Source organism: Muscardinus avellanarius, assembly GCF_963383645.1.
Source record: "Muscardinus avellanarius genome assembly, chromosome: 11".
Classification (NCBI taxonomy): domain Eukaryota; kingdom Metazoa; phylum Chordata; class Mammalia; order Rodentia; family Gliridae; genus Muscardinus; species Muscardinus avellanarius.
Genome location: NC_137797.1, coordinates 99,228,587 through 99,255,259, shown reverse-complemented (window position 1 = coordinate 99,255,259; position 26,673 = coordinate 99,228,587). Strand labels below are relative to the sequence as shown.

Sequence of the window (26,673 nt, the reverse complement as noted above, 5' to 3'; positions counted from 1 at the left end):
TTTTTTTTTTGCGGGTCTGGGGATGGAACCCAGGGGCATTTGACCTCCGAGCTACACCCTCTGCCCTATTTTTTATTCTTTATTTTGAAACCGGGTCTCACTGAGTTGCAGAGGGCCTCACTAAGTAGCTGAGGCTGTCCGCGAAACGCGATCCTCCAGGTCTCAGCCTCCTGAATGCTGGGATTACAAGCGTGCGCCACCACGCCCGGCTCCCCACCCCTATTTTTTATTCTTTATTTTGAAACAGGGTCTCACTGAGTTGCAAAGGGCCTAAGTAGCAGAGGCTGGTTGTGAACCTGGATCCTCCTGTCTCAGCCTTCCAAATGCTGGGATTACAAGTGTTCGCCACCATCATGCCCGGCTTTGGGATTTTTTTTATTTTTTATTTATTTATTTATTTTTTGCGGGTCTGGCGATGAAACCCATGGGCATTCGACCTCTGAGCTACACCCCCTACCCTATTTTCTATTCATTATTTTGAAACAGGGTCTGAGTTGCAAAGGGCCTCACTAAGTAGCTGAGGCTATCCAAGAACATGAATCCTCCGGTCTCAACCTCCCAAATGCTCGGATTACAAGCGTGCGCCACCACGCCCGTCTGGAAAGAGAATTCTTGAAATATTAATTTGGAAAATCAAGCCGGGCGTGGTGGCTCATGCTTGTAATCCCAGTATTTAGGAGGCTGAGACAGGAGGACTGCACCCCCAGCCTCAGCTACTTAGGTTCCCTGCAACTCAGTGAGACCCTGTTTCAAAATAAAGAATAAAAAATAGGGCTGGGGGTGTAGCTCGGAGGTAGAATGTCCCTGGGTTCCATCCTTGGTGCCGCAGGAGAAAAAAAAGAAAGAAAAAAGGAAAATCGACTCAATTTTGTGTTAGTGGCGGAGGGGCAAAGATGAAATGGGAGGAAATCTAGGATGGCTTCCAGGCTTCCGGTCGGGCAACCTGGAACCTGCCTGGAGAGATAGAAGGGACATGTTTGGGGGATACTCAACTTACGATAGGCTATACTGCAAGAAAAGAACGAAACCTTTTTTATTAGCTTTGGTTGGACGGAACCTCGAGCCCGGAATTTGGCACCGACGAGCCGATGGCTCGGTCTTGAGGACTGCATCCTCAGGGTTGTTGGTCTGAGGCCAGAAGGTAGGGTGGAGCTACCGCCCCGGCAAGGCGCCAGAGTTGTGCACACAGGACAGAAACTCCGCCTGCCCTAGGACTCCAGATTCCCCGCGGCCGCGGTGGGCGGGCCCGTGGCTGGTCGGTGCGAACCGTGTGATTAGCTGAAGCCTGAGAGTGGGTGGGCCTTGACTGAGGAACTGCTCAGTGATTGGATAGAAGGAGCCGGGCAAATAGTTAAGGCCGCCCTCCGAGGGCTGGTCCGTATTTCCGCCCCGCCCCCTCGCGGAGGAGACAGGTAAGCAAACTACGGTTGTATTGGTCAGTGAGTGATCCTCGCCGCAACCGCTCCTTTCTGGAGTCGGAATGAGAGGAGAATTTCGATTGGCTGATATTCAGGGACAGGGCAGGCTAGGGCGGCGGGACTTGGAGATAGTTGTGGGCGTGGATTGGGCCGTGGAATTGCCAACGTTATCGGGGGCGTGGCCAGCACTAATAAAGCCGGGGTCCGGCAGCGGCAGCTGCAGTAAGTGCCACCGCGGCTAGAGCTCCGGGTGGTCAGCGGGAGGCAGAGCTCTGCGGTTCCGTCCACTTCAGTCGCTGCGGTTCTCAGCCAGGTGTTTCGCCGCAGCTTCCCAGGAGGAGACGGACCCCCACTCCTGTCAGAAAAATGTGAGTTGACTCTGATGTATGGGGCTCGACAGCTCCTTGCCAACTCTCCTCCCGGGCGCCCAACTCTGCGGGACGGAAAATGGCGCATTGCAGCAGCTGCGGCGACGCGGGGAATCACCACCGCGCGCCGCCCCCAGACCGGACCACCCCCGCGAGGGGTAGCACCCACCCCCCCACCGGCCACAGCTAACACCCCACGGGCGGGGCAGGGGTCCCACGCTGATTGCACCCTCTCCTCTTGACTCTGTGGCGCTTTATTCTGGTGCCAGTGTAATGGAATCTCAGAGAGGGCAAAGGGTGGCATGGAGACAGGGAACTTGAAGACCCTTGTCTTATTGAATCCGAACCTAGAACTTCTGGAAAAACAGTCATGAGCGCACCTGCCAGTTACTAAGTGACTGTGGTTGCCCTGCAGTCTCTGGATTTTTGCATGCTCCTCACCGAGTGTGATGCATGATACACCCTCTTCATGGCCATGGGTCAGAGCTCCAGAAACTTACCTGCCAGTTCTCTGGCTCCAGATGTGCAGCTCAGAAAGATTCAAGGGGAAGTGGCATGTGGTCCCGTGCAATCGTTCTGTCCCAAGGAGGTGCTTCCTGTCACCAAGTCCTAGACAAGTATTTGGAGGAGAAACTGAGAGAAATGAACATTTCCCCTTCCAACACACACCGTATAGTCTCCAACCATCTTCAATATCATCCCTTTCCCAAGCTCCTGAGGGAGAACTATGGCTAGTCTTAGGACCATGATATGTTTAATAGAGATTTTTCTTTCTGATTACTGCTTGGAGCCCTGTCTTGGTCCTAGGTGTATTTGTATTGCTTCTCTTAATGATTAAAAAAAAAAAAAAAAAAAGGAGGGGTGGTTTACTTCATTACATAAGGGTTATAACCACCCCTGGGTATGATCCTGCTGGGTGTTTTCAACTCCCAACAAGTAGTAAGTGAAGTCAGTCTCCTAAATGCTTTGTAGCCATTTCATGTTTTCTTTGGTTTCTGCAGTTTTAGCTAGAGATGATATTCTGTGCATTTTAGATAAGTCTGAAGATTCCAGCTGTTTTCATTTTGGGGAGGGGGATTCTTCTCAGTTCCAGAGAAGCATCCATGTGGGATGAAAGGAAGGAAATGGAGAAAGTATGGTGGCGAGAAGGAAATCACGAGGTCTCTGACCTTAATCTTGTCATTGGTGCCACCATCCTGGACTGCTTCCAGCACTGGCTGCTACCTACTCATTGAAATTTCTGCCTTCAGTCGAGAACTAGATTGCTTAGCTAGCTCAGTAGCAGCACCAGAATCTCGTGGCTCTCAAGGCTTTGAATCTTTCCTTTAAGCCCTGGAAGGAAATGCAAAAGTGGTGCCTTAAATGAGAATAAGTCAGTGTAATCTGCTAGGATAGTCTTTCTAAGGTGTTATTCCTCATCTTTTTAGACTGAAAAAAAATTCTGATAGTTAAGGAAGAGGCGTTTCTAGGAATTAATTCTGTTGTGAGTAGTCAAGGGATTTTCTTTTTGGTGACTTTATGATGGTTTACCCTGTAGTGTATTTATTTTTTGACTGCGCCAGTAAAGTATGCTTCATGAGGTTCTGATTTTCTTTGAGTTGTTCTTAAGAATATTTCTATTCTCCATCAAATTTTAAAGATCTCCTAGCTGGGCGTGGTGGTGCACGCTTTAATCCCAGCGTTTGGGAGGCTGAGACAGGAGGATCAAGGTTCGCGGACAGCCTCAGCTACTCATTGAGGCCCTTTGCAACTCAGTGAGACCCTGTTTCAAAGTAAAAAATAGGGCTGGGGTTGTAGCTCGGAGGTAGAATGCCCCTGGGCTCCATCCCCAGTACCACCAAAAAAAAAAAAAATTAGAAATCTCCCCCTGCCTGTTTTTTTTTTCCTTCCTTCCTTCTTTCTTTCTTTCTTTCTTTCATTTTTCCCCCCCTTGACAGAGAAAAATCTCATTCCCGAGATTAGGCTTTTGGGAATTCTTTAGCAGATGTATTTGGTCTCTCTGTGTTGGGACAGGGAGAGAACGTTATCTTGGACACCCTACATTCGTTTATTCCCTCTGAAGATTAAGGGATCCCTTATTACCCTTGATTAGTATTGAAAGAGATAATAGCTTTTATGTATATAGTAATGTAGACCAAAAATTCTTTTTGGGACATAGGGGATTAGGAGAGTCTCTTGAAACAAACGTTGCCAAATCTAGAAAAGGAAGGGACGGAATGTCTGTGATGCGTAAGAACTATTTCTAGCATTTTTGTTTTCTGTCTGTGCTCTTGGAACAGTTCCCACAACTAATGCAATTGCCTTGGGCCCCAGATTTGTTCCAAGTGAAACCCCTGTCTTCTCTGCCCCAAACAAGGCAAACGAACGGTTCTGACTCACTCCGCCTACATAGACTCTGCCTTTGGTGATTCTCCACACAGTGCTTATAGCTGCCCTGATGTCCTAGTACTGTGTGAACATAACCAATAACCAGATACCCATAAACACAGTGTGTCGGCCTGCCCCTTCCTTTTACATTCAAGCTTTGCAGTTTCTGAGGGTATAGTATTTTCTACAACTTTCTCCTGGTTGGGTTTTTCCATTGACTTCATTTGAAAGGCTTTCTTTATTTATTGTACTAGTGATTGAACCCAGTGAAGGGCATTCTACTTCTGAACTATACCCCGGACCCTGTTTTGAAACAGGGTCTCACTTCGTTGTGGAAGGCCTCGCTAAGTTGCTGAGGCTGGCTGCGAACCTGTGATCCTCCCGTCTCAGCCTCCCAAGCACTGGGATTACAAGTGTGCGCCACCACAGCCAGCTCATGTGAAAGGCTTCTGTCAGCAGGGCCAAGGCTGGCACATTTGTCCCTGTAGCCGTTGTGCCAGAGAATGTGCTTGAGTTTGGGTCAGAGTGTAGCTCCAAACAAGATCTCTGGATGGCATGCGGGGCCCCATCTAAATGTTGTTACAGGAGCTTTTATCTTTTGCTTCTTGGCTCTCAATGCTGCATCTCCCTACTGGACATTGCCAAGGAGCTAGAATCCCTTCCACTCGCAGAAAACCTAATTGAAATGGCTTCAGTGCTAAGGGGCGAGGATGCATGCAATTCCTTTCTTGTCTTGGTTACTTCGTGTATTCGGTCCACTTCTCTCCACAGGTCTGCTCCAGCTCAGCCACCCGCTGAAGGGACAGAGGGGGCTGCCCCAGGTGGGGGTCCCCCTGGCCCTCCTCCTAACTTGACCAGTAACAGACGACTACAGCAAACCCAAGCACAAGTGGAGGAGGTATGTGAGTATCTGCTCCTGAGTTCCTAAACCTGTATGGTTTAGAAACAGAAAGGAACATCTTTTCTTTTTTCTTTCCTTCTTTCTTTCCTTCCTTTCTTCCTTCCTTTTTTCTTTTTCTTTCTTTCTTTTTTTTGTGTGTGTATTACTGAGGACTGAACCCAGGGACATTCTGCCTCTGAGCTCTACCCCCAGCCCTATTGTATTTATTTTAAAGCAGGGTCTCACTAACTTGCTATAGACTGTGCAAGTTGCTGAGTCGCCGGAGCTGGCTGAGAACCTGTGATCCTCCTGCCTCAGCCTCCCAAGTACTGGGATCACGTGAACCAGCATTCCTGGCTTCTGTTCTCTTTTTCATAGATAGTTGAAGACTCTGAGAGGCAAAGCATCCCTTAGAGTTTCACAGGTCCAGACTTATGACCCCCCAGTTGTCGTTCTTTCCCGCCTCTAGCAGGGAGTTTAGCCGCCGTGTCTCTGCACCCCCCTCAGGTGGTGGACATCATGCGTGTGAATGTGGACAAGGTCCTGGAGAGGGACCAGAAGCTGTCAGAGCTGGATGACCGCGCCGACGCCTTGCAGGCTGGAGCGTCACAATTTGAGAGCAGTGCTGCCAAGCTGAAGAGAAAGTATTGGTGGAAAAACTGCAAGGTAAATTTCTGGGTCCTCACCCTGTTCTCTGAAGGCAGGAAAACCTTCAGCTTCTGTAGTCCTTCCCTCTGATGGCGCCACATCTCTGGCCCTGCAGGCTTCTAGGAGGAAATCTTAAGTCTCTGCCTTGAGGTGAATTACCCAGGTTGGCCACCAGGGTAGGCTAGAGTATTCAGAACCACTCACCGAGAAAGGGCTCTCCTGAGGAGTTTAGAACTCTCCTGCAGAAATTCTCACCTGGCCCTTCCTCACACACATCCAACAGCGACACAACGGCTCGAGTATATCGATCCCTGAATAAAGATCCAAAACCTGCCCTTTAATTGGAATTCCTTTTAAAGCCCTCCAGTAACAGGAACTAAGCAAAAGGAAGCAAACTGCAGGTCCTGTAGTATTTCTGAAAAGCGACAGCCATGACCCTGGGGTCCGATCCTTTGGGAGTAGGACCGGGCCCTCGCTGAGAGGCCTGCGGGTCTCTTGGGTGATGGGTGGTTTCTTCCACGGTGCTAAAGATAGCTGAAGTTCTCTTCCCACCTCTCGGGGCCTGGCTTTTCCTCCTTCCCCGAGTCTAAGGGCTCACGTCTTGTCCATGTCTCCCCAGATGATGATCATGTTGGGTGTTATCTGTGCCATCATCGTGGTAGTTATTGTAAGTAAGTATCGCTGAGGTCGCTGATGGGGTGGAGAGGTGGGAAGGTCCTGGAGTCTTCTCCCAGCCCTGCCTGCCTGCCTGCCTGCCTGCCTGGGGAGCGGGGCTGCTCTGACTGAGGTATGGAGACGGCTGCTGGGGACCCCTCGCCTGGGTAGGGAGGGAGGAGGGCAAAGACCAGGTGTTTCCTTGGTGGACAAGCCTTCCCCGCGATCACTGCGGGAGAGGCCCCACCTGTCTGAGGAAGCAAGGCTGTGCTGTTTGTCACTGGCTTGGGTCAGAGGGAAGCCTTGGGGCTGGGGCCCCTGCAACTGAGGGGCCTGAATGTCTAGTAACTTGATGTAATTTGCCCTCTTGTTTTCTCCTGTCTCTTTCTCTTCTCCGTCTGGGACTTCCTGATTCCTGTGTCCAGTCTACTTTTTTACTTGAGAATGTGCCGCCCCTCCCCGGTTCTCCATCCAAGCTCATGTCCTCCTCCCTCTGTTTGCTTTCTCCACCCACTTCCCCATCTGCCTTTCTCCATCCCGGCCCGGGCTTCGCCATCGTCCACTCTTCCTTTTTTGGTTGCATCCTTTTGCCTTGATTCTCAGCACTAGAAATGCTGCTCGTGGCACAGTCTTGAAGTCACTACCTGAAGAGCAACAGCTAGTGCCTCCTCCCCACCCCCGGACAGGCTCTCGCGCTCCCCCAAAGGAAAAAGGGTTGGTGGTCAAGGGAAGAGAAAGAGGAGTGGCCGGAGGGAAGTGCCTAAGAAGACGGGTTGGGGGAGGAGAAGGGGATTGGTGTCCACAGCAAGGCCGGGCCACTGGCAGGAGGGGGCTGGGCAGTCAGAGAAGTAGGGCTTGCTCTGCGCTGCCCTCACTTAGAGTTCTCCTCCTATGCCAGGCCTGTAGAGGGGCCTGGGGATCCTCCCAAAGGCTAACTTAGTCCTAGTGTGATACCCTTTTAAAAAGTCAAACCTGAAGCCGGGCATGGTGGCGTGCGCTTGTAATCCCAGCATTCGGGAGGCTGAGACCGGAAGATTGGGGTTTGAGGACAGCCTCAGCTACTTAGTGAGGCCCTCTGCAACTCGGTGAGACCTGGTTTCAAAATAAAGGATATATATATATGACAGGGGGTGTAGCTCAGAGGTTGAATGCCCCTGGGTTCCATCCCCAGACCCGCAGGGGGAAAAAAAAAAAACCCTGTATTTTTCCAGTTGTTGCTAATCCATCCGTTAGTCCAAGATTTTCTCTGTTTTGGGGGAACTTACAACCTTTTACTTTGTTCTCTAGGGGCCTGGAAAACATGCACTTATTGATTGTAAAACTACCAGGAGACTCTCAGTTCCATCGCTAGAAGCAGCCCCCTTTGCTTCTAACTGGCAGGGGCTGTCTCCTCCTGTTTTCCGCAGCATTCTGTGTTGTTTGTGGGGGCACCAAGTCATTTCATCTAACCAGTTTGAGACCCTTCGTTAATTTTAGTTATTGGCCTACAGAGAGAATGCCTGTTATAGAGAAACAGTGAGTCAGGGGCCTAATTGGAAAATAACAAGCTTGCAGGAAGCCGCTTCTTGCCCTCACATTAAGGAAGGTCCCGATCCTCCCTTCCTGTTGATAAAGAAATGTGAGGGTATTTGAGGTAAGATCCTCCGACTCCCATGGAATTCTTGTCTCCACACCACTCTCGTGTACTTGCCTAAGATAGAGGACAAGAAGGCCTTCCGCAGGCCTGGCTGACCCTCGGGGTGTAGAGAAGTCCAGCTGGAGGCAGCCAGGCTGTGACAGGCCTGCTGTGTTGCCGTCCTGGTCCCGTCGCGGGCCTCACGCTTAGAGCCCTTCTGTTCTGTGAACCACGCTCACCCGTCCGAAGCTCACATCACCTCCTTCCTTTCCCTCCTCTTTGCGTGCTCTGTGCATACAGACAGTGGGACCCAAGGACGGGAGCCACTCAGCCTGTCTTGGGGGCGATTGCTGAGCTCCAGGCTAGGATGGAACATGGGAAAACCCCAGGTGCTAGGGGAGAAGGGTGCTGGGCACAGGAAGGGGATACCCATGGCCCTTTATTGCTTCTGTCCTCTGGTCCCCAAGAGGAGGAGGCTGCGCCATGCAGGAATGGGTCTGGATGCTCCCTTCCCATGCAGCAGCATTTCATTGTGCAAAACCATCCTTCCTTGCCCTTCGCCCTATTTCCTACATTCCCTTCGTCCTGCCCCGGGGCAGGACTGAAGAATTGGAAGAAAGCAGTCAGTGTACCCTCCCAACGTCCCCCTTGAAGGTCTCCACTCTCCTCTGGGCTCCTCCTGCCTAACGCAGGGGGTCACCGCCGGAGAAGAACCACCACTGTCAGCGATGTGCCCCGAGCCTGGAGCAAATCCGCCCTCTTGGCCACTCAGCACTCTCACGGAAATTATTTCCTAGGTTTCTGCCCCTCTCTGAGGCTCCCCAGGTGTGGCTGGCTTTGTTCTTCTGGGGGTGTTAGCCCTTCTCCTTTCTCCCCCAACCCTGAACCCTCTTCTGTGTCTTTGCTCTCTCCCTTCCCTCCTACCACCCATGCGCATGAGCAGATATGCAACCAAATCCCAGGACTTTGCAGTCAAATGAAGCCAAGCTTCCCACATCCCCTCCTCGGGTTTGCCATGGGATGATGTGGGCTTTCCACTGTGTGTCTGTCATTATCTCTTTGTCTTTTTTCCTAACCCCGATCTCACACTTGTATAGAGTAATAGCAGTTGTACATCCACCAAAGGCATGTGGCATACTTACCGATTTCATGTATTCCGAACAAAGGCAAAAAATACAAATTCCTACCACCAAATAGGCTTGGCTGTTGTTTGGGTTGGGGTAACTGGGGAGGGGAGAGGGGCTTCGAGGAGTCTGCTGTCACTGTGGGAGGGAAGGGCTGGCTTCTGGGCGCCGCATGGTCTTTGTGGAGATTCAAGGGCTGTGTGTTGGCAGAGGAAGTGGTCTGCGCCCTCAGCATTCATACCTGAAGCTGCCCTCCCCTTGCAGGTGGCAGGAAGTGATGACAGGAAGTTGAGGGGGCACCCTAGGCTGGCAACAACAGCACCTGCCTCCTGCCCAGTCCTGGGTCTGCCTGTCCTGTCCTATGCCAGGGGGTGTCTCGGTGGACGTCTCCAGCACCCCTCCCTTCGCCCATCATCCTCATGCAGTTTCTTTTCTTTCTTTCTCTTTCTTTCTTTTTTTGGTGGTACTGGGGGTGGAACCCAGAGGCTTTCTACTTCCGGGTTATACTCCCAGACCCATTTTATATTTTATTTGGAAACAGGGTCTCACTAGGTTGCTGAGAGCCTAAGTAGCTAAGGCTAGCCACAAACCTGCCATCCTCCTGTCTCAGCCTCCCAAGTGCAGGGATTACAAGCGTGCGCCACCATGCCCGGCCTTTCTTTCTTTAAGTACTAGGGATGGCACCCAGGGGCATTCTACTTTCGAGCTACACCCCCAGCCCTATTTTTAATTCTTTATTTGGAAACAGGATCTCACTGAGTTGCAAAGGGCCTCACTAAGTTGTTGAGGCTGGACGCGAACCGCGATCTTCAGGTCTCAGCCTCCCGAATGCCGGGATTACAAGCGTGCGCCACCACGCCCACCTCATGCACAGGCTTCTTACGCTGAGTCCCACTGTGCAGACCAGACAGATTATAGACAGGGTAAAAGGAGCAGCCCCTCCCATAGATGACGGGATGAGAGTCCACAGGCGTCCTGAAATCCCTAGCTCAGGGTCATGCCGAGCAGCAGAGACAGCTCTGGTGGCCTTTGTTTACATCTGTAGGCTCTTTGCGAGTTGGAATAGTTAGGATTGAAGACAGGGCTCAGTTGCCACTGGTGTGGAGGACAGGAAAATATTTGCTCAGTGGACACAAGGGGCTTTTATTTTGACAGAGTTCTCAGCTCAGATGGTGGCCCATGCCCCGCCCCTTGCTCCTGGTCCCTCTCTCAGTCCTTTCTCTATTTCTTTTGGTTTTCTTACACTGCACCTCACATTTGGCCTTTGGTGTTAACCTCCATCCAAACATTCTGCCTCCTCATGGCCCCTTGATTCCTTCCGTGCTCTGCCGTGACAGCCCATGATCCAGGGTGTCCCGCCCTCCTCCCCCAGGCCTGGTGTCCCCAAGTGCTCTGCATCTGTGACTCCATGGAAGGTCCTTCTGAGACAGCATGGCTACTCTGTCTTCTTACTCCGAGGCAGGAGAGTAGCTACCCAGAGATCGTCTTCAGTCCTGGCAGACCGTGCTGAGGAAGCTAGGGAAATCAGAGGGGACAGACTGATGTCCAGAAGCAGGGGGCTGGGCAGGGCGGGGTGCGGGGACCCAGGGGGCCTGCCTTTCTTCCCTGGTCTGGGTCGGGAGGTGCTCAGAGTAGGCTGATCAGGCAGGAGCCAGGAGACCAGGCACTCACCTTGCTGTCTCTTAAGCCCCAAGAGCCAGAGTATAAGAAGGAAGAGGGCGCTGACAAAGATGACTGCTAAGACCGACCTCCGCCCTGTGGGTGAGAGAAGTGGGCGGGCATCATCCATGCGCCGAGGAGCGCCCGCCTGTGTTCAGGACTCCCTGGCTGGAGGGCTAGCGGCTGTGCACACAGCCGCGTCTCTTCTTGTCCAAGGTTGTCAGATGTTCTCGTGTTACACCACACACTGCCTCTTCCCACCTCAGGACACCATTTTAAAAATTGTTTTGTGAGAGAGATCTAGGTTAGATTACTCATTGACCATTAAGCTGGGATTTTTGCAGATAGCTAGGGAATGATGGGAACTGACACTTGCCCTAGTTTGGGGGATGCCCACAGTCTAGTGAGCAACCAACCACATACGGCCCCATGCTCAGAGATGCTGGTAATCAGGGTGTAGGTGCTTCCTGTCCCTTCCCTGTTTAAGCCCTTTCAGCAGCACTCTGTGGCATTCAGGATGAAATTCCAATTGGAAGGCCCGCCAAGTTTGCAGAGTTTGAACCTGTAAGGGGAATCAGCCTACCTTTTTCCCACATCTTCTCTTTTACCACTAATTAGTAGATAACCTTGGGCAGATTTGGTACATCTGCGAGTTATGTCGGGCATGTGGCATGCGCCTGTAGTTCCAGTGACTCGGGAAGCAGAGGCAAGAAGATTGCTTAAATCCAGGAGTTCGACACCAGCCTGGGCGATACGATGAGCCTCCATCTCAGTACGTACATTGCATGCACGCATACGTACATAGGAACACAGGGGTCATAATATGTGAAATCGTGCTTAAAATTTAAATCTTCAGTACAGAGCTCGGTTCATATAAAGGCTGAGATGCCCTTTGCCTTTTTCCCATACGCCCCTGGACCTGGCCGTGCCAGGCTGCTGACAATTTCCTAAGTCTCCTAGAATGGGTGGTTTTTTTTTAAAATTATTTATTTATTTATTTATTTATTTTGTGAGTCTGGGAATAGAACCCAGGAGCATTTGACCTCCAAGCAACACCCCCTGCCCTATTTTTTAATTCTTTATTTTGAAACAGGGTCTCACTAAGTTGCAGAGGGCCTTGCTAAGTAGCTGAGGCTGTCCACAAGCCGTGATCCTCCGGGTCTCAGCCTCCTGAATGCTGGGATTACAAGCATGCGCCACCACGCCCAGCTAACTGTAAGGGGTTTTGTAATTGGGCCTTCATACATGCTGTTCCATTCATCTTTTTTTTTTTTTGTTTTTTCTACCTCCGAGCTGCATTCCCAGACCTATTTTATTTGGAAACGGGGTCTCACTAAGTTGCTGGGAGCCTCACTAAGTAGCTCAGGCTGGCTTCGAACCTGTGCGATTCCCCGTCTCAGCCTCCAAAGCGCAGGGATCACAAGCGTGCGCCACCACACCCAGCTTTTTCTCTCCATCTTGCATGTTGCCCATAAACTAGCAAGCTGGCTCAAGTGTCCCCTCCAGGTCATCTCCCCTGCCTGTGGTCTGTCTCTCCAGCTGCACTCGGTTCATGGAGGGCAGGCTCAGGAGCTCTTCAACCTGGATCTGCAGCCCAAGCACACTGCCCGGTTCCCTGGAGACTGGGGTGGAAGGAAGTCTCAGGGGATGTGCGGTGGGAGCTGTCAAAGCTGCCACCTCGGGAAAGACAGAGGCAGGCACGAGGAGGAGCTGGGTCTGAACGAAGCATGTGGGCAGCCGCACAGGGCCGAAGGCGAGCCGGGGCAGGAGGGCCATGGGCCCACGTGAGCAGGTGGAGAGAGGAGGACCCTCCAGTACCTGTGTGTGGGACAATCCTGGTGCTGGCCTCGAGGGGGCTCTCCAGGGAGACGTGAGTGACCTGGCAGGTGTAAGTGGCACCTGCAGGGCCAGGTTCAGCCTTCAGGGAAGAAGAGATGCTATAGGTGCCCGCCATGTTTTGCCTGAGATTGGAGAAGGAGGCACCGGAGACCTGGGCCGGGGCCCCGCCCGGCTCCTCCCGGATCCACGTCACTGCCACGTCCAGAGGATAATAGCCAGCGATGTTGCAGATGAGGGTGGGCGGCAGGGCCTCACGTGCCAAGCTCAGTCGTACTGCGGGGGAAGCTGGGGAAGGAGGAGGAGTAAGATTCCTAGTGGGGGTCCCCTGGATGCAGACACAAAGGGCATGCTTCCTGGAAAGGGAACCTTAATGCCAACTAAATGCTATAGGTTGGCCTGCTTTTTTTTTTTCTTTTTTGTAGTACTGGGGGTGGAACCCAGTGGGTTTTCTACCTCTGGGCTATCCTCCCAGACCTATTTTATACTTTATTTGGAAACAGAGTCTCACTAAGTTGCTGAGAGCCTCACTCAGTAGCTGAGACTGGCTTTGAGCCTGTGCGATCCTCCTGTCTCAGCCTCCCAAGAACTGAGATTACAAGCGTGCGCCACCATGCCCAGCGGCCTGCTAATTTTTTTTAATTTTTATTTATTTATTTATTTATTTATTTATTTATTTATTTATTTATTTATTTTGGTGTGTGTGGAGCTGGGGATGGAACCCAAGGCCTCACACATGCTAGGCCAGGACTCCATAAGGGCTCTGTCACTGAGCTACACCCCCAGTTCCTTTGGTTTGTCCCCCCTCCCCACACGCCCCCCAGTACTGGGGATTAAGCCCACTGAGCTATATCCCTAGACCTTTTTTTTTTTTTTTTTGCAGTATTAGAAATGGAACCCAAGGGCATTCTACCTCCAAGCTATACACCCAGCCCTATTTTTATTCTTTATTTTGAAATAGAGTCTCACTGAGTTGCAAAGGGCCTCACTATGTAGCTGAAGCTGTTCACGAACCCCGATCCTCCTGTCTCAGCCTCCCAAATGCTGGGATTACAAGCCCACTCCACCATACCGGGCCAGACCTTTTAACTTTTAATTTTGATACAGTCTTGCTAAATTCCTGAAGCTGGCCTTGAAAAGTGATCCTCCTGCCTCAGCCTCCCAAGTACTGATATTACAGGCATGAAGCACCGTGCCCAGTTTGACTTGCACCACAAGCCAGCAATTTAAAAGGATATCAGGCAGCCGGGCGCGGTGGCGCACGCTTGTAATCCCCGTGCTTGGGAGGCTGAGACAGGAGGATCGCATGGGTTCGAAGCCAGCCTCAGCTACTTAGTGAGGCTCTCAGCAACTTAGTGAGACCCTGCTTCCAAATAAAATATAAAAAAGGTCTGGGAGTATAGCCCAGAGGTAGAAAGCCTCTGGGTTCCATCCCCAGTACCACCAAAAAAAAAAAAAAAAAAAAAAAAAGCCTTTAAATTAAAAAAATAAATAAAATAAAAGGATATCAGGCTGGGCGTGGTGGGACATGCGTATAATCCTAGTACTTTGGAGGCTGAGACATAATGTTTGCAGGCTTGAGGACAGCCTCAGAAAGTAGTGAGACTCATCAACCTAGTGAGACCTTGTTTCAAAATAAAAATAAAAGAGGTCCGGGCGTAGTGGCGCACGCTTGTAATGCCAGTACTTGGGAGGCTGAGACAGGAGTCAGCCTCAGCTACTTAGTGAGGCTCTCAGCCACTTAGTAAGACCTATTTCCAAATAAAATATAAAACAGGTCTGGGAGTGTAGCCGGGAGGTAGAAAGCCCCTAGATTTCATCCCCAGCACCACAAAAATAAATATAAAATAAGAGGGCTGGGGGTCTAGCTTTGAGGCGGACTGATGCTCAGTTAATCCCCAGTACCACACACACACACACGGATATCAGTACTTCTCCTAGTCAGAACCAACCACTCCCCCACCCTTCATCGGCGCACTGCTACCCCTCCTTAGGATGTGGTCCAGAAGGACTGGGGTAATTACAGGTGGCCCACCAGGGCAGCAGAATCCGGGGCGGTATTGCTTGGTGGAATCACCTTGCAGTTCAGTGGGTACCTCATCTGATGCCATCTGCGTTTATAAGATGGCATTTGGGTGGTCGGAATGCAATCTGCCTCTCAGGAAATGGCCTTCTGTTTACATCCGAGTCTAGAACCCCCACCCCAGAGGCTTACCCCTTTCCCTCTCTCCAGTAACTGGGCCCTGGCCTCACCTCGGATGTGGAGATGGATGATTTGTTGAGTTTGGTACAGAGACGTGGTGATCTGGCAAATATAGGCCCCCTCGTCCCTTAGAGTGAGGCTGGGTAGGGTGAGGGAGGCATCTCCGGCCAGGAGGAGCTGCTCGGGCTCCAGGGTGGCGCCCTCCCGCATGGCCTGTGCCTTTCCTGGCGTCCACCTGTACACCAGCCGGCCTCGGCCCTCGTGCTGCAGTCTCCACTGCACGCTGACCAGGTCCAGGCCCGGGGCTGCAGAGAAGCCACAGTGCAGGGAGGCCGAGGCGCCCAGCAGGAAGGTCAGGGACTGGGTCTGTGTGGTCACCTGGAACTCCACTGTGGAGAGAAAAGGGGAGTCGTGGGTTGCTTCTTCCTGAGGTCCCCTGCTCTGAGTGTGACATGCATCTGCCCCTTCCTCTGGCCCTGGGCAGCAAGGCCAGTTAAGCTCATCTTCCGTCCACTGCAACCACAGGATCTGGGGCCCTGGAAGGGCGGTATGGCGCACAGGGTGGCCTGAACCACCTGGGGTCACGCACACCTTAGGAAGCTTGATGAAAGCTCGACCTGGAGAAATACACATGCAAAATAATGGGTTGGAGCCAGGCGTGGTGGCGCACGCTTGTAATCCCAGCATTCGGGAGGCTGAGACAGGGGGATCACAGTTCATGCACAGCCTCAGCTACTTAGTGAGGCCCTCTGCAACTCAGTGAGACCCTGTTTCAAAATAAAGAATAAAAAAAAAAATAGGGCTGGGGTGTAGCTCAGAGGTAGAATGCCCCTGGGTTCCATCCCCAGTACAAAAAAAAAATTAAAAAAAAATTACTAGAGCAGCAGAAAGAGCTCTGGAACCCTGGTTCTTCTTACGAGTTCTGGGACTTTGACAAGTGCCCTGGTGTCAGGCTCTGTTTCAGCGAGGCTGCTGGGAGGACTAGGCACAGGAGTTGAAAAAGCACAAGTACTATTTGTGCCAAACAACCTGAATGCTTGACCTGAATCTCATACAAAGGAGACAGTCAGCCAAGTCCAAATAATTAGTGGAGTTCTCTACAAGACAGCTGGCCTGGATTCTTAAAAAATGTCAGCGCAGCCGGGCGTGGTGGCGCACGCCTGTAATCCCCGTGCTTGGGAGCCCGAGACAGGAGGATCGCGCAGGTTCGAAGCCAGCCTCAGCTACTTAGTGAGGCTCTCAGCAACTTAGTGAGACCCTGTTTCCAAATGAAATATAAAATAGGTCTGGGAGCCGGGCGTGGTGGCGCACGCTTGTAATCCCAGCATTCGGGAGGCTGAGACCGGAGGATCGCGGTTCGCAGACAGCCTCAGCTACGTAGTGAGGCCCTCTGCAACTCAGTGAGACCCGGTTTCAAAATAAAGAATAAAAAATAGGGCAGGGGGTGTAGCTCGGAGGTAGAATGCCCCTGAGTTCCATCCCCAGACCCGCAAAAAAAAAAAAAAAAAATAGGTCTGGGAGTGTAGCCCGGAGGTAGAAAGCCCCTGGGTTTCACCCACAGTACCACAAACAAACAAACAAACAAAAAATGTCGTGGTGGCCCACGCCTGTAATGTCCTTTCCTAGAAACTAACATATACTATACATGGAGTATAATATCTGTATAATATATGTATGCCTGTATAATATATGTATGCCTGTATAATATACATACGCCTGTATATCGGGATTTTGGAGGGGAAAGGAGGAGGAAGGGAGAAAGAAAGAAAGGTAGCAAAATGGTAACAGTTGGTGAATCTAGGTGAAGGACACAGGTGTACATTGTATTATTATTTTGCCTTTTTTTGTGGGTTTGAAAAAAAATCTCGAAATAAAAAGGCAGAAATACCAAACCATGCAGGCCAATGATAAGACGCTGTAGGGATGTGGGGCCCTTTCTGATGTGGCAGGATACATTTAGAATGGACCTCAGAAGACTTAGCATATTCTAGGGTTTTCTGAGGATGGGATGGTAGTCTACTACTCTCTACTCTTTTCTTTTTCCTTTTTTTTTTTTTTTTTTTTTCCTGCAGTACTGGAGATGGAACCCAGGGACATTCTACCTCTGAGCTACGCCCCCTATTTTTTTTTTTTTTTGGTTGGAACCCTTCTACCTCCGGGCTACACTCCCAGACCTATTTTATATTTTTATTTGGAAACAGGGTCTCTTAAGCCAGCAAGGCTGGCTTCAAATCTGTGTGATGCTTCTGTCCCCACCTCCCAAGCGGGGATTACAAGCATGCGCCACCATGCCCGGCCACACCCCCTTTTTTTTTATTATTCTTTATTTTGAAATGGTCTCACTAAGTTGCTGAGGCTGGCCTCAAACCTCAGATCTTCCTGTCTTAGCCTCCCATGCCTGGTGGCTATAATTATCTTGCAGCAGGAGACCAGCCTAGCTTTTCCCTGGGAGAATCCTGGTGCTTGGCTCACTACAATGGCAATGGACAGCATACCTGAATAGAATAGCCTTATGTGTCCTGTTTCCCCTTGGCAATCCAGAGAGATAAAAATTCTTGCCTTTTTTTTTTTTTTTAACAGTACTGGAGATGGAACCCAGGGAATTGTACCTCCAAGCTACACTCCCAGCCCTATTTTGTATTCTTTATTTTGAAACAGGGTCTCACTGGGTTGCAAAGGGCCTCACTACATAGCTGAGGCTGTCGGAGAACCGAGATCCTCCTATCTTGGCCTCCCGAATGCTGGGATTACAAGCATGCACCACCACACCCGGCTGCTCGCCATTTTTGAGAGAATGCACAAGCAATGTTTGTGCTTGGACTCTTATTCAAGTAGGTGTCTCCCCACATTCTCCTTTTCTATAATTTTTAGGGATAAAGGACCAAGGTCTGGGGGCTACCCTGAGATGCCCAGAAAGTGGTAAATGGAGGTGGACTCATTCCCTGCTTTCTAGACTCCCACCTTTCACCACTTAAAAACTTTCTTTCTGCCACTTGCTTACCTGTAGCCTGCAAGGGCCCCGGAGGGCTCTGGGGTAGGTCCAGGGTGGGCGGCTGGACGACTCCATTCCCAGCATCTCCAGGACTCTTCAGCACCATGGAGACACTGGGTCCCCCTCTAGATACCTGCACATTGGCGATGAACCAAGCTGCTGTTTCAGCCGTGGCCTCTGCTCTGGCCTGGAGAAAATACCGGGAGATCTCACAGGTCACCTCCTTCCCGCTGCAGTCAGCGTGGAGCAAGGCCGCAGCCTGGGGCATCTGTACCTGGGCCACTGCGGAGAGGGGTTGGTACACAGAGCTCCCGTTGGAGGGAGGATACGGCCAATGGGAAGTAGGTGTGGGCAGGTGTAACCAGAAACTGGACTGTCCCAGTGGAGAGATCCCAGAAAGTCCAACACAGATCAGAAGGTTTACCTGAGGCCTCGAATATAACAGGGGGGTCATCCTTGGCCGCTGACCCCCCTTGGAAGTCAGTGAAGCCTTCCAGGGAGCTGTCATCCAGCATCGGCACCTGCTTCAGCACAAGCAAAGCCTTCTCTCTGTTGTCGCCACTGGCAAAGGCCCCTCTCTGCCCATCTTCCACCATCAAGAAGCAGTCTAAGATCACGTCCACTGTCCGCCACTGCCTCTCTGCACCACTGGGTCCTATAGGAACAGGGTGGGGTGAGCACCCTCTGGCCCCAAAAGTCAGTCCCCCCTTGCTTCACCTCCCAAAACTCTGCACTCATCAAGAGTGTACACATCCTAGGAGGCTGAGACAAGAGGATCGCGGTTCGAGGACAGCCTCAGCTATGACATAGTGAGGCTCTTTGCAACTCACCGAGACCCTATTTCAAAAAAATAAAGAATAGCTGGGCGTGGTGGCACACACATGTAATCTCAGCGCTTGGAAGGCTGAGACAGGAGGATCTCACAGGTTCGAAGCCAGCCTTAGCTACTTAGTGAGGCTCTCAGCAACTTAGTAAGACCCTGTTTTCAAATAAAGTATAAAACAGGTCTGGGAGTGTATCCCGGAGGTAGAAAACCCCCTGGGTTCCACCCCAGTACCACAAAAAAAAAAAAAAAAAAATAGGGCTGAGGGTACAACTCTGGTAGAATGGCTCTGGGCTCCATCACCAGTACTGCCAAAAAAAAGTGCACACATCATCTTTAGAGCCCTTGGTTGTCTCTGTTCCCCTGTTTTTCTATCCACAAAACCAGGTTTCTGGGAATCAACTGTTAACCCTAGGCAATTATTTTTGTTCTGCTTTGCTCATTGTATGCAGATTAAGCAAGCTATGAGAGACTTGAGAGTCCACGGGAAAGTGCCAATTGAAGCCTGTACTAACTGGCCAGTGGTGGTACCCTGTCTAGAAATCCGACTGGAGGGGCGCACCGCCAGCGGGGAGAGGGACTTCCATGGGGGAAAAGAAGAGAGAGAAAAAACCACACGCAGGTGGCCTTGAGATGAGCCAGAGCAAGCAAGCCATCTTGCAAAAGCAAAACTGGTGGCTATCTATCCATATCTTGTTTGGCGAGAGCTTAATGTGCCAACTTTGAGCAGCACAATTTACTTTTGTGCTGTGGGAAAGAAAGGGAGGCCTGGTAAGCGAAACAGTGTCGAATGCCTGACGGAAACAAGTGGTGTTACTGTTGCTGTTACCTTTGGTACAGGCACAAGAATTTGTGGAGTAAGCTTAAATTTAGCAAATTAACACAGAGTATTAAGCCAGGCGTGGTGGCGCAGGCTTGTAATCCCAGCATTCGGGAGGCTGAGACCTGGAGGATCACAGTTCGCCGACAGCCTCAGCTACTTAGTGAGGCCCTCTGCAACTCAGTGAGACCCTGTTTCAAAATAAAGAATAAAAAATAGGGCTGGGGGTGTAGCTCAGAGGTTGAATGCCCCTGGATTCCACCCCCAGACCTGCAAAAAAAAAAAAAAACCACCCAAAAAACAAACAACCCCCCCCCCAAATCCACAGTGTTACACTCAGAAGGGTTTGTGTTTTATTTTTATTTTTATTTTGCTGTCCTGGGAATGGAACCCAGGGGCATTCTACCTCCGAGCTATGCCCCCAGCCCCATTTTGTATTCTTTATTTTGAAACAGAGTCTCCATGAATTGCAGAGGGGCTCACTAAGTAGCTGAATCTATTCCCAAACTGCGATCCAATCCTCCTGTCTCAGCCTCCCAAATGCTGGGATTACAAGCGTGCGCCACCAGGCCTGGTTTATGTTTTGACTCTCGTTTTAAACTATGGAATGAAAGTCTTGTCTCTTTGGTCAGTGGAATTCTGAGCAAAAATAAATCAGTGCGCTAGTACTGGCCCCCGGGGGAGGAGCTGGGACCCTGGGCTGTTGCTAGGGGGCTGCCGCGGTCCTCTGTTTCCCAGACAGCCCAATGAGAACACAGCTCTGCGGGCGCCCCTCCCCCGCCAGGGTCACCTCCCCAGCGCCTTCCTAGTCTGGGGAGCCCCTGCCGCTTCTAGGGTGTCAGCGCCCAGGCCAGTGCGCTCTCCCCCCGGAGGCGGCTCCCCTGCCACTTCCAGGGGGGAGGACGCCCCTCTTTACCCTTCTCTCCTGCCTGGTTCTCAGCCACTCCCCACGCGGCTGATTTCTTACTGCCGGGCTGAGTCTCTCCTGCTGGGCTTAGAAGGCCACCAAACGCCTTTCTGCGCCTTTTTATGCTTCTGGAATCATCTGAGGAGGGTGGACACCTGGGCTATCATTAGCCCAGCGCTTCCCCCCAGCAGCCTCCCCCCCCCCCACTCACCTGTTGCGGCTGCTCTGGACAGAGCCAGGCAGAGCAGCAGACCCCAGCCCTCCACGCCCATGGGGGCTGCGGGCCGCCCCTCCTCGCCCACTTCCTGGGCCCCCGCAAGCCCTGGCTCAGGAGCCGGGCTGGAGAAGAGGGGCTCTGCGGACACCCCTCGCCAGCCAACAGCCAGTGGGTTTCTTCTGTCTTCTCCGAGACTTCCCTTTCGCTTTCACTTGGAGGAAGTATCGCGGCGCCCGCCTTTGCCTCTAGGTGAAGACATTTGCCGTGGCTGCCAGAGTCCTGCTCTCCCTTCTCTTTTTTCTCTACCCCGCAGCCCCCCAAAATCCCCAGGGGATTTCTAGACCTGACACCAGGGCGCCAGTCCTTCCCAGCAGTCTGACTGTGGGGCAGAGGGAGGGGCCGGGAGCCACGGGAGGGGTCCCCAGGAGCCCGGCACCTGGTCTCCTTTTCCGTCTGCTCCACCACCCTTGGGCGGACCCCAACCCAAACGGGCTGCCCTGGATACCCCGCGCCCACTTCCCTGATGGGACAGATGAGCCTGAGAGCATCTCCACTGTGGGGTTGCAATTTGACAGCAAGCAAGAGGGCCACAGCGTAGGAATCATCCTCTTTATTCTCTTGATTTTGAAGGTCAGGGATATTGCAAGTGGGGCTTCTGCAGCCAGAGGTGGGTTTTGCAGGGAAAGCCTGTGCTCTTCTACTGAGCAGGGGTCCAGCTTGCTGGGCCGTGCACACCTGGGGCTCCTGTCCTTCTCACTGCGGGTCTGGGAAAGACATTATCCAGTGTACACAGAAAAGATCCTGTGGAGAGTATGGTACTGAAACAGGGCCGCCGGGTCTCCCCCTCTGCGGGCCAGTGGGCGGGAAGGAGGCTGGGGCTTTATTGCCACCATGATCCGCCCCTCTGCCAGGAAGCAGGCTCTGGTTTTCTGTAGTCCTCTTGGATGGGGATGGTACTGCCCTCCTCCTCCCTGGGGCAGCTGTAAGAACAGGACTCCAGAGGCTCCCTTGGGCTTTCTCCTTTGCCTGCAAAAGAAGAATCTGAGGAGTCCCCAGCAGTGGGGAGGGGAGTGTAGGGGGGAGAGATTGGTGGAGGAGGGTGAGCTTGGGGAGGCTGGAGAGGAGGAAGCAGCTTGGTGCAGAAGGGAGGTTTCCCCGAGGTCTTGGGAGATGCTGGGTATAGGTACAGGGGCAGGGCTGGAGGCCGCATTCTGTCTCTTACTTGATCCATATTTTCTTTGTTGGAGGAGCAAGGCTCCTCCCAGGGTGAAAACAAGAAATATTCCAGAGAAGATGGCAAAGACGCGGATACAGTCTGAGCCACACAGGGAGCTTCGGGCTGTGAAAGGCAGGGACACTGGAGTTGGGGGAGGGCCCTGGGGTTGGGGGAGGGCCCAGACCCTGACTGCTGTCACCCCATCTCTCTCCTTTCCCCCACCATCCCCCTCCTCCTCCTGCTGGACCAGTCCTGGCCTAATCACTAGACTCTGCTTCCCCCTCCTCTTTTTATTATTTTTATTTATTTTATTTTTTTGTGGCACTGGGGATGGAACCCAGAGGCATTCTACCTCTGGGCTACACTCCCAGACCTATTTGATATTTTACTTGGAAGGAAGCTCTCAATAAGTTGCTGAGGGCCTCACTAAATAGCTGAGGCTGGCTTTGAACCTGTGCGAACCTCTTGTCTCAGCCTCCCAAGCATGGGGCCGCGTGCACCACTGTGCCCGGCTCTATTTTATTTTATTTTTTTGCAGAACTGGGGGTTGAACCCAGGGACATTTTACCTCCCAGCTACACCCCCAGCCCTATTTTTTATCCTTTATTTTGAAACAGGGTCTCACTAAGTTGCAGAGGGCTTCATTAAGTAGCTGAGGCTGGCCGTGAACCTGCGATCCTCCTGTCTCAGCCTCCCAAGTGCTGGGATTACGAGCATGAGCCACCACACCCCGCTCCCTATTTTATTTTTTTATTTGGAAACAGTGTCTAAATTACTGAGGGCCTCCCTAAGTTGCTGAGGCTGGCCGCGAACCTGTGACCCTCTCAGCCTCCCAAATACAGGGATGACAGGGTTGGGCTACCTCCCCCCTCCTATTCCTGGGAACTTCCTGACTGGTTTTCCTCCTGGTCTCTACATTCCCTCTGGGGATGGGGAGTAGGGAGAAAACTCACGAGGGAAGTGGGTGGCCACAGCTGGGGCAGGCGGCTTCCTGAAGTCAGCCAGCGCCTTCATATGCTTGACTGTCCCGGCCTCTGGCATCTCTGCAAAAACAAGGACAGAAGGAGTAGCAGCTGGGACCCCCTTTGGGCACCCTGGTCTGAAGGCTGGCCAGGAAGCTCTCCAGGAGATGTGAAAGCAGGAGGGGCTGGTTGGGTGTGATAGTAGGGGGTGCTGCTTGGGCGTCACCCCTGCCCCCAGGGGACTGGGCAAAGGACATCCTGGAACTTACTTTTGGCAGAAGGTAAGTGGGTGGGCGCAGGGTGTGGGTCTGGAGCCTCAGATGGAAGAGCGGGCGGGAAGGTGTTTGGAGAGAGATCACAGTCCGTACACTCCTGATCCCTGCACTGCCAGCCCCGGGGGCAGGTGCACTCGGCGTTGGCAGTGACTGTGCAGTTGCGGATGAGAAAATCTGGAAAAAGAGGGTGTTTGGGGGACATGGGACACTGAGGCCTGCAGCCACCCGGGGCTCCACTTGCTTAACCCGAGGATTCTCATCACAACTCGGTTTCTAGGGACACATCCCTTTCTAGTCCCACTGCCAAGCCCACCCCCCAAGAGCCTGCGCTTCCTTGGGGGCACCTGTCCCAGCTGCTACTATTATTATCATCATTAGAGAGGGATGTTGGACCTCTCAGATCATCATAGGCTCAGAAATAGAAACTATGAGCCGGGTGTGGTGGTGCACGCTTGCAATCCCAGTACTTGGGAGGCCGAGACTGGAGGATCCCAGGTTTGTGATCCTCCTGTCTCAGCCTCCCAAGTGCTGGGATTCAAGCGTGTGACGCCATGCCAAGCTATGCCTCTTCCTTTTTAAAAATTTGAAGTTACAAAATAAGAAAAACGCAGGGTACTTACACACTCATTTCCCCCAAACAGCTTTCATGCAAAAAAGTCCTCACTTCCTGCCTTTTACTGTTATTTCTTCAGAGAGATGCAGTCCAAGACCCAAACAGCCCACCTTAGCGTGTGTACGCTGGGGCACAGCCAATTCATTGTTGTGGGTTGCTTCTCTGCAATCAAGGCTTCTAGAGCCATTTCCCTCGTGTGTGTGTGTGTGTGTGTGTGTGTGTGTGTGTGTGTGTTGCTGAGGATTGAACCCAGCACTACACACACTTTTTTTTTTTTTTTGAAACAGGGTATGTCTAGGTTATTGAGAATCTCACCATTGCTGAGGCTGATGTCAAACCTGCAAACCTCCTGAAACAGCTTCCCAAAGGCTGGAATTATGAGCGTGCAGCACCATGCCTGGCCTCATTTCCCTCTTCTTTCATACCTTTTTTTCCTTCTCTTTTTCCCTCTCCCTCTCTCTCCTTCTCTTCTCTTCTCTTCTCTTCCCTTCTCTTCTCCCTTTCCCTCTCCCTCTCCCTCTCCGTTTCCCTCTCCCTCCCCCCCTCTTTCTCCTGTTGTTAGAGATTGAACCCAGGGGCATTCTACCTCTGAGCTACACCCCCCGCCCTATTTTTTATTCTTTATATTTGAAGCAGGGTCTCACTAAGCAGCTGAGGCTGGCTGCAAACCTGTGATCCTCCTGTCTCAGCCTCCCAAGTCCTGGGATTACAAGCGTGTGTCACCACGCCTGGCTTTCTCTTTCCTTCTTTCAACAGGATCTCAATATGTTGCCCTTAAATTCCTGAGCTAAAGAAATCCTCCTGCCTCAGCCTTCCAAGTTGCTGGCACTACAGGCATTTACTGCCCCGGCAGCCTCAAAACCTCTTTTTATTGTCTTTTTTTTTTTTTTCAGAGCTGGGGATGGAAACCAGGTGCATTCTACGTCTGAGCTACACCCCCAGCCCTGTTTTTTATTCTTTATTTTGAAACAGGGTCTCGCTGAGTTGCAGAGGGCCTCACTAAGCAGCTGAGGCTGTCCGCGAACCGCGACCCTCCTGTCTCAGCCTCCCGAATGCTGGGATTACAAGTGTGCGCCACCACGCCCGGCTCTTTTATTGTCTTGATCCTGTTTGTAGACCCCTTCTCACCAGTCCCTTCTTCCCTGAAATACTAGGTATCTCCCCACATTAACACACATCTGCCCAGGGCACCCCATTTCCAAGCATTGGTTCGATTCCCGTGAACTTGGAAGCAGATGTGCTTCACCATCCCCTGCTCCTCCACACCCAGCTCTGCCCGCCGGCCTCGCTCCCCCATCAGGCGCCCGTCTCACCAGGGTTACAGTTCCGACAGCTCTCACAGTGGCGCCGGGTGTGGTGGTCTGGAGAGAAAGAGACCCCTGGCAGGCAGGGGGCACACTGGGCAGGCTTGGAGTGCTGGTCACAGTCCTTCACCAAGAATGTGCCTGTGAGCAGAGGGTGCGGGATCAAGGCCTCAGGAGGGTTTTCCTCTGGGTTCCCTGCACAGGAACCTCTCTGCTTGAACTCAGTCTCACCCTCTGCTTCTCTTTGTTTTCTTTCTTTTTTTTTTTTTTTACAGTGCTGGGGATGGAACCCAGGGGCATTCTACCTCCGAGCTACACCCCCAGCCCTATTTTTTTTTCTTTATTTTGAAACAGGGTCTCACTGAGTTGCAGAGGGCCTCACTAAGTAGCTGAGGCTGCCTGAGAACCGCGATCCTCCTGTCTCAGCCTCCCGAATGCTGGGATTACAAGCGTGCGCCACCACGCCAGCCGGCTTCCCTTTATCTTAAAGCCAGTCCTCCCTCTCCGCTGGCTTCCCTTTATCTTAAAGCCAGTCCTCCCTCTCCGCACTCACCCGGCCCACACATCTGACAGCACCGTCCTCCCTGAGCCCAGTACTGCCTCTCGGGACAGCCCTGGCGGGCTGGGGTAGCTGCAATCCCTGCCAGGGTCCCCAGGATGCAGAGCCAGCTGGCAGGTAGCCACGCCATGGCTCCCACCCAGGGACCACTGTCTGAGCTCCGGCGGCCGGGTGCTGGGTGCTGGGTGCTGGTGCCTCTTCTGTACCCCTGCATGTGCCGGTGGTCACGGTTTCTCTCTGAGTTTTGCCCAGTGCCGTGTGGTAAGCCAGCCTTTGATGACAGCCAAAGCTGTATTGTGGTTGTTTCTTACTTCTTTCCCCTCATAGCAGCTTACACCCCCTTCCTCTTTTCTGCGTGCTGGGAGAGAGTATTAAACGGCAAACTCAGACCTGCTGCTCTTCCAAGATTGGCTTCTGTTTTTGTGCATGCGCGCATGACTGTCAGCATCTTTTTTTTTTTTTTTTTTTTTGGTACTAGGAATGGAGCCCAGGTACACTCCAAGCTGCACTTCTAGGTCCTGTTTTTTTCTTTATCAGTACTGGAGATGGAACCCAGGGGCATTCTACCTCTCAGGCATACCCCACCCCTATTTTTTATTCTTTATTTTGAAACAGGTTCTCACTGAGTTGCAAAGGGCCTAAGTACCTGAGGCTGTCCACGAACCACAATCCTCCTGTCTCAGCCTCCCAAGGACTGGGATTACAGACGTGCTGATAATCCAAATGCTGGGATTACAAGCATGCGCCACCACGCCCGGCTTGTATTTTTATTTTGAAACAGTCTCACTAGGTTGATGAGAGTGTCACTACTTGCTGAGGCTGTCCTCCAACCTGCGATCCTCCTGTCTCAGCCTCCCAAGTACTGGGATGACAGGCCTGTATCACCACACCTGGATTCCTACGACCATCTTGACCCTCCGCTTCCCACCTTGCCTGGGCTGACAGCTGGGGTCCTGGAGCGCTGGCCCTGGGCACTTGGGATTCAAGGTGGGTTCCCCTGTGGGTCATCTCTTTCCCATTTACCCAGTTCTCCTGGGAAGACTGATCTGGGGACGTTGGACTCTGTGATCTGGGAACGCATGAGCCAGGTGGGCGCCCCTCATTTTCCCCCGATGACTGTGACGTAGGGCTTTGCCGTTGTTTTTCTAAAATGTCACAGCCGTGTGTGTGGCTGCACCTGGTAGGTAGATCTGTCAGATCTGTTCTGTGTCAC

General features: G+C 52.0%; 3 protein-coding genes across 3 annotated transcripts; 1 reads left to right on the top strand and 2 right to left on the bottom strand.

Moving 5' to 3' along the window:
- Positions 1-1,480: 1,480 nt before the first annotated feature.
- On the top strand, positions 1,481-6,366 carry VAMP1 (vesicle associated membrane protein 1; the record flags this gene model as incomplete). The annotated part of the gene is made up of 5 exons (XM_080704969.1): positions 1,481-1,640; positions 1,819-1,944; positions 4,825-5,051; positions 5,541-5,699; positions 6,301-6,366. The coding sequence occupies 5 exons, from the start codon at positions 1,481-1,483 to the stop codon at positions 6,364-6,366; spliced, it is 738 nt and encodes a 245-aa protein (XP_080561095.1).
- Positions 6,367-10,509: 4,143 nt separating this feature from the next.
- TAPBPL (TAP binding protein like) lies at positions 10,510-20,586 on the bottom strand (the record flags this gene model as incomplete). Its single annotated transcript, XM_080704968.1, has 8 exons — positions 10,510-10,589; positions 10,746-10,829; positions 12,254-12,355; positions 12,552-12,857; positions 14,823-15,161; positions 17,774-18,046; positions 18,189-18,419; positions 20,526-20,586. The coding sequence occupies 8 exons, from the start codon at positions 20,584-20,586 to the stop codon at positions 10,510-10,512; spliced, it is 1,476 nt and encodes a 491-aa protein (XP_080561094.1).
- Positions 20,587-21,411: 825 nt separating this feature from the next.
- Positions 21,412-25,590, bottom strand: CD27 (CD27 molecule; the record flags this gene model as incomplete). Its single annotated transcript, XM_080704967.1, has 6 exons — positions 21,412-21,557; positions 21,754-21,870; positions 22,701-22,790; positions 22,979-23,158; positions 24,911-25,042; positions 25,455-25,590. 6 exons carry the CDS (start codon positions 25,588-25,590, stop codon positions 21,412-21,414), a joined length of 801 nt encoding a protein of 266 aa, XP_080561093.1.
- Between the last annotated feature and the right edge of the window lie 1,083 nt (positions 25,591-26,673).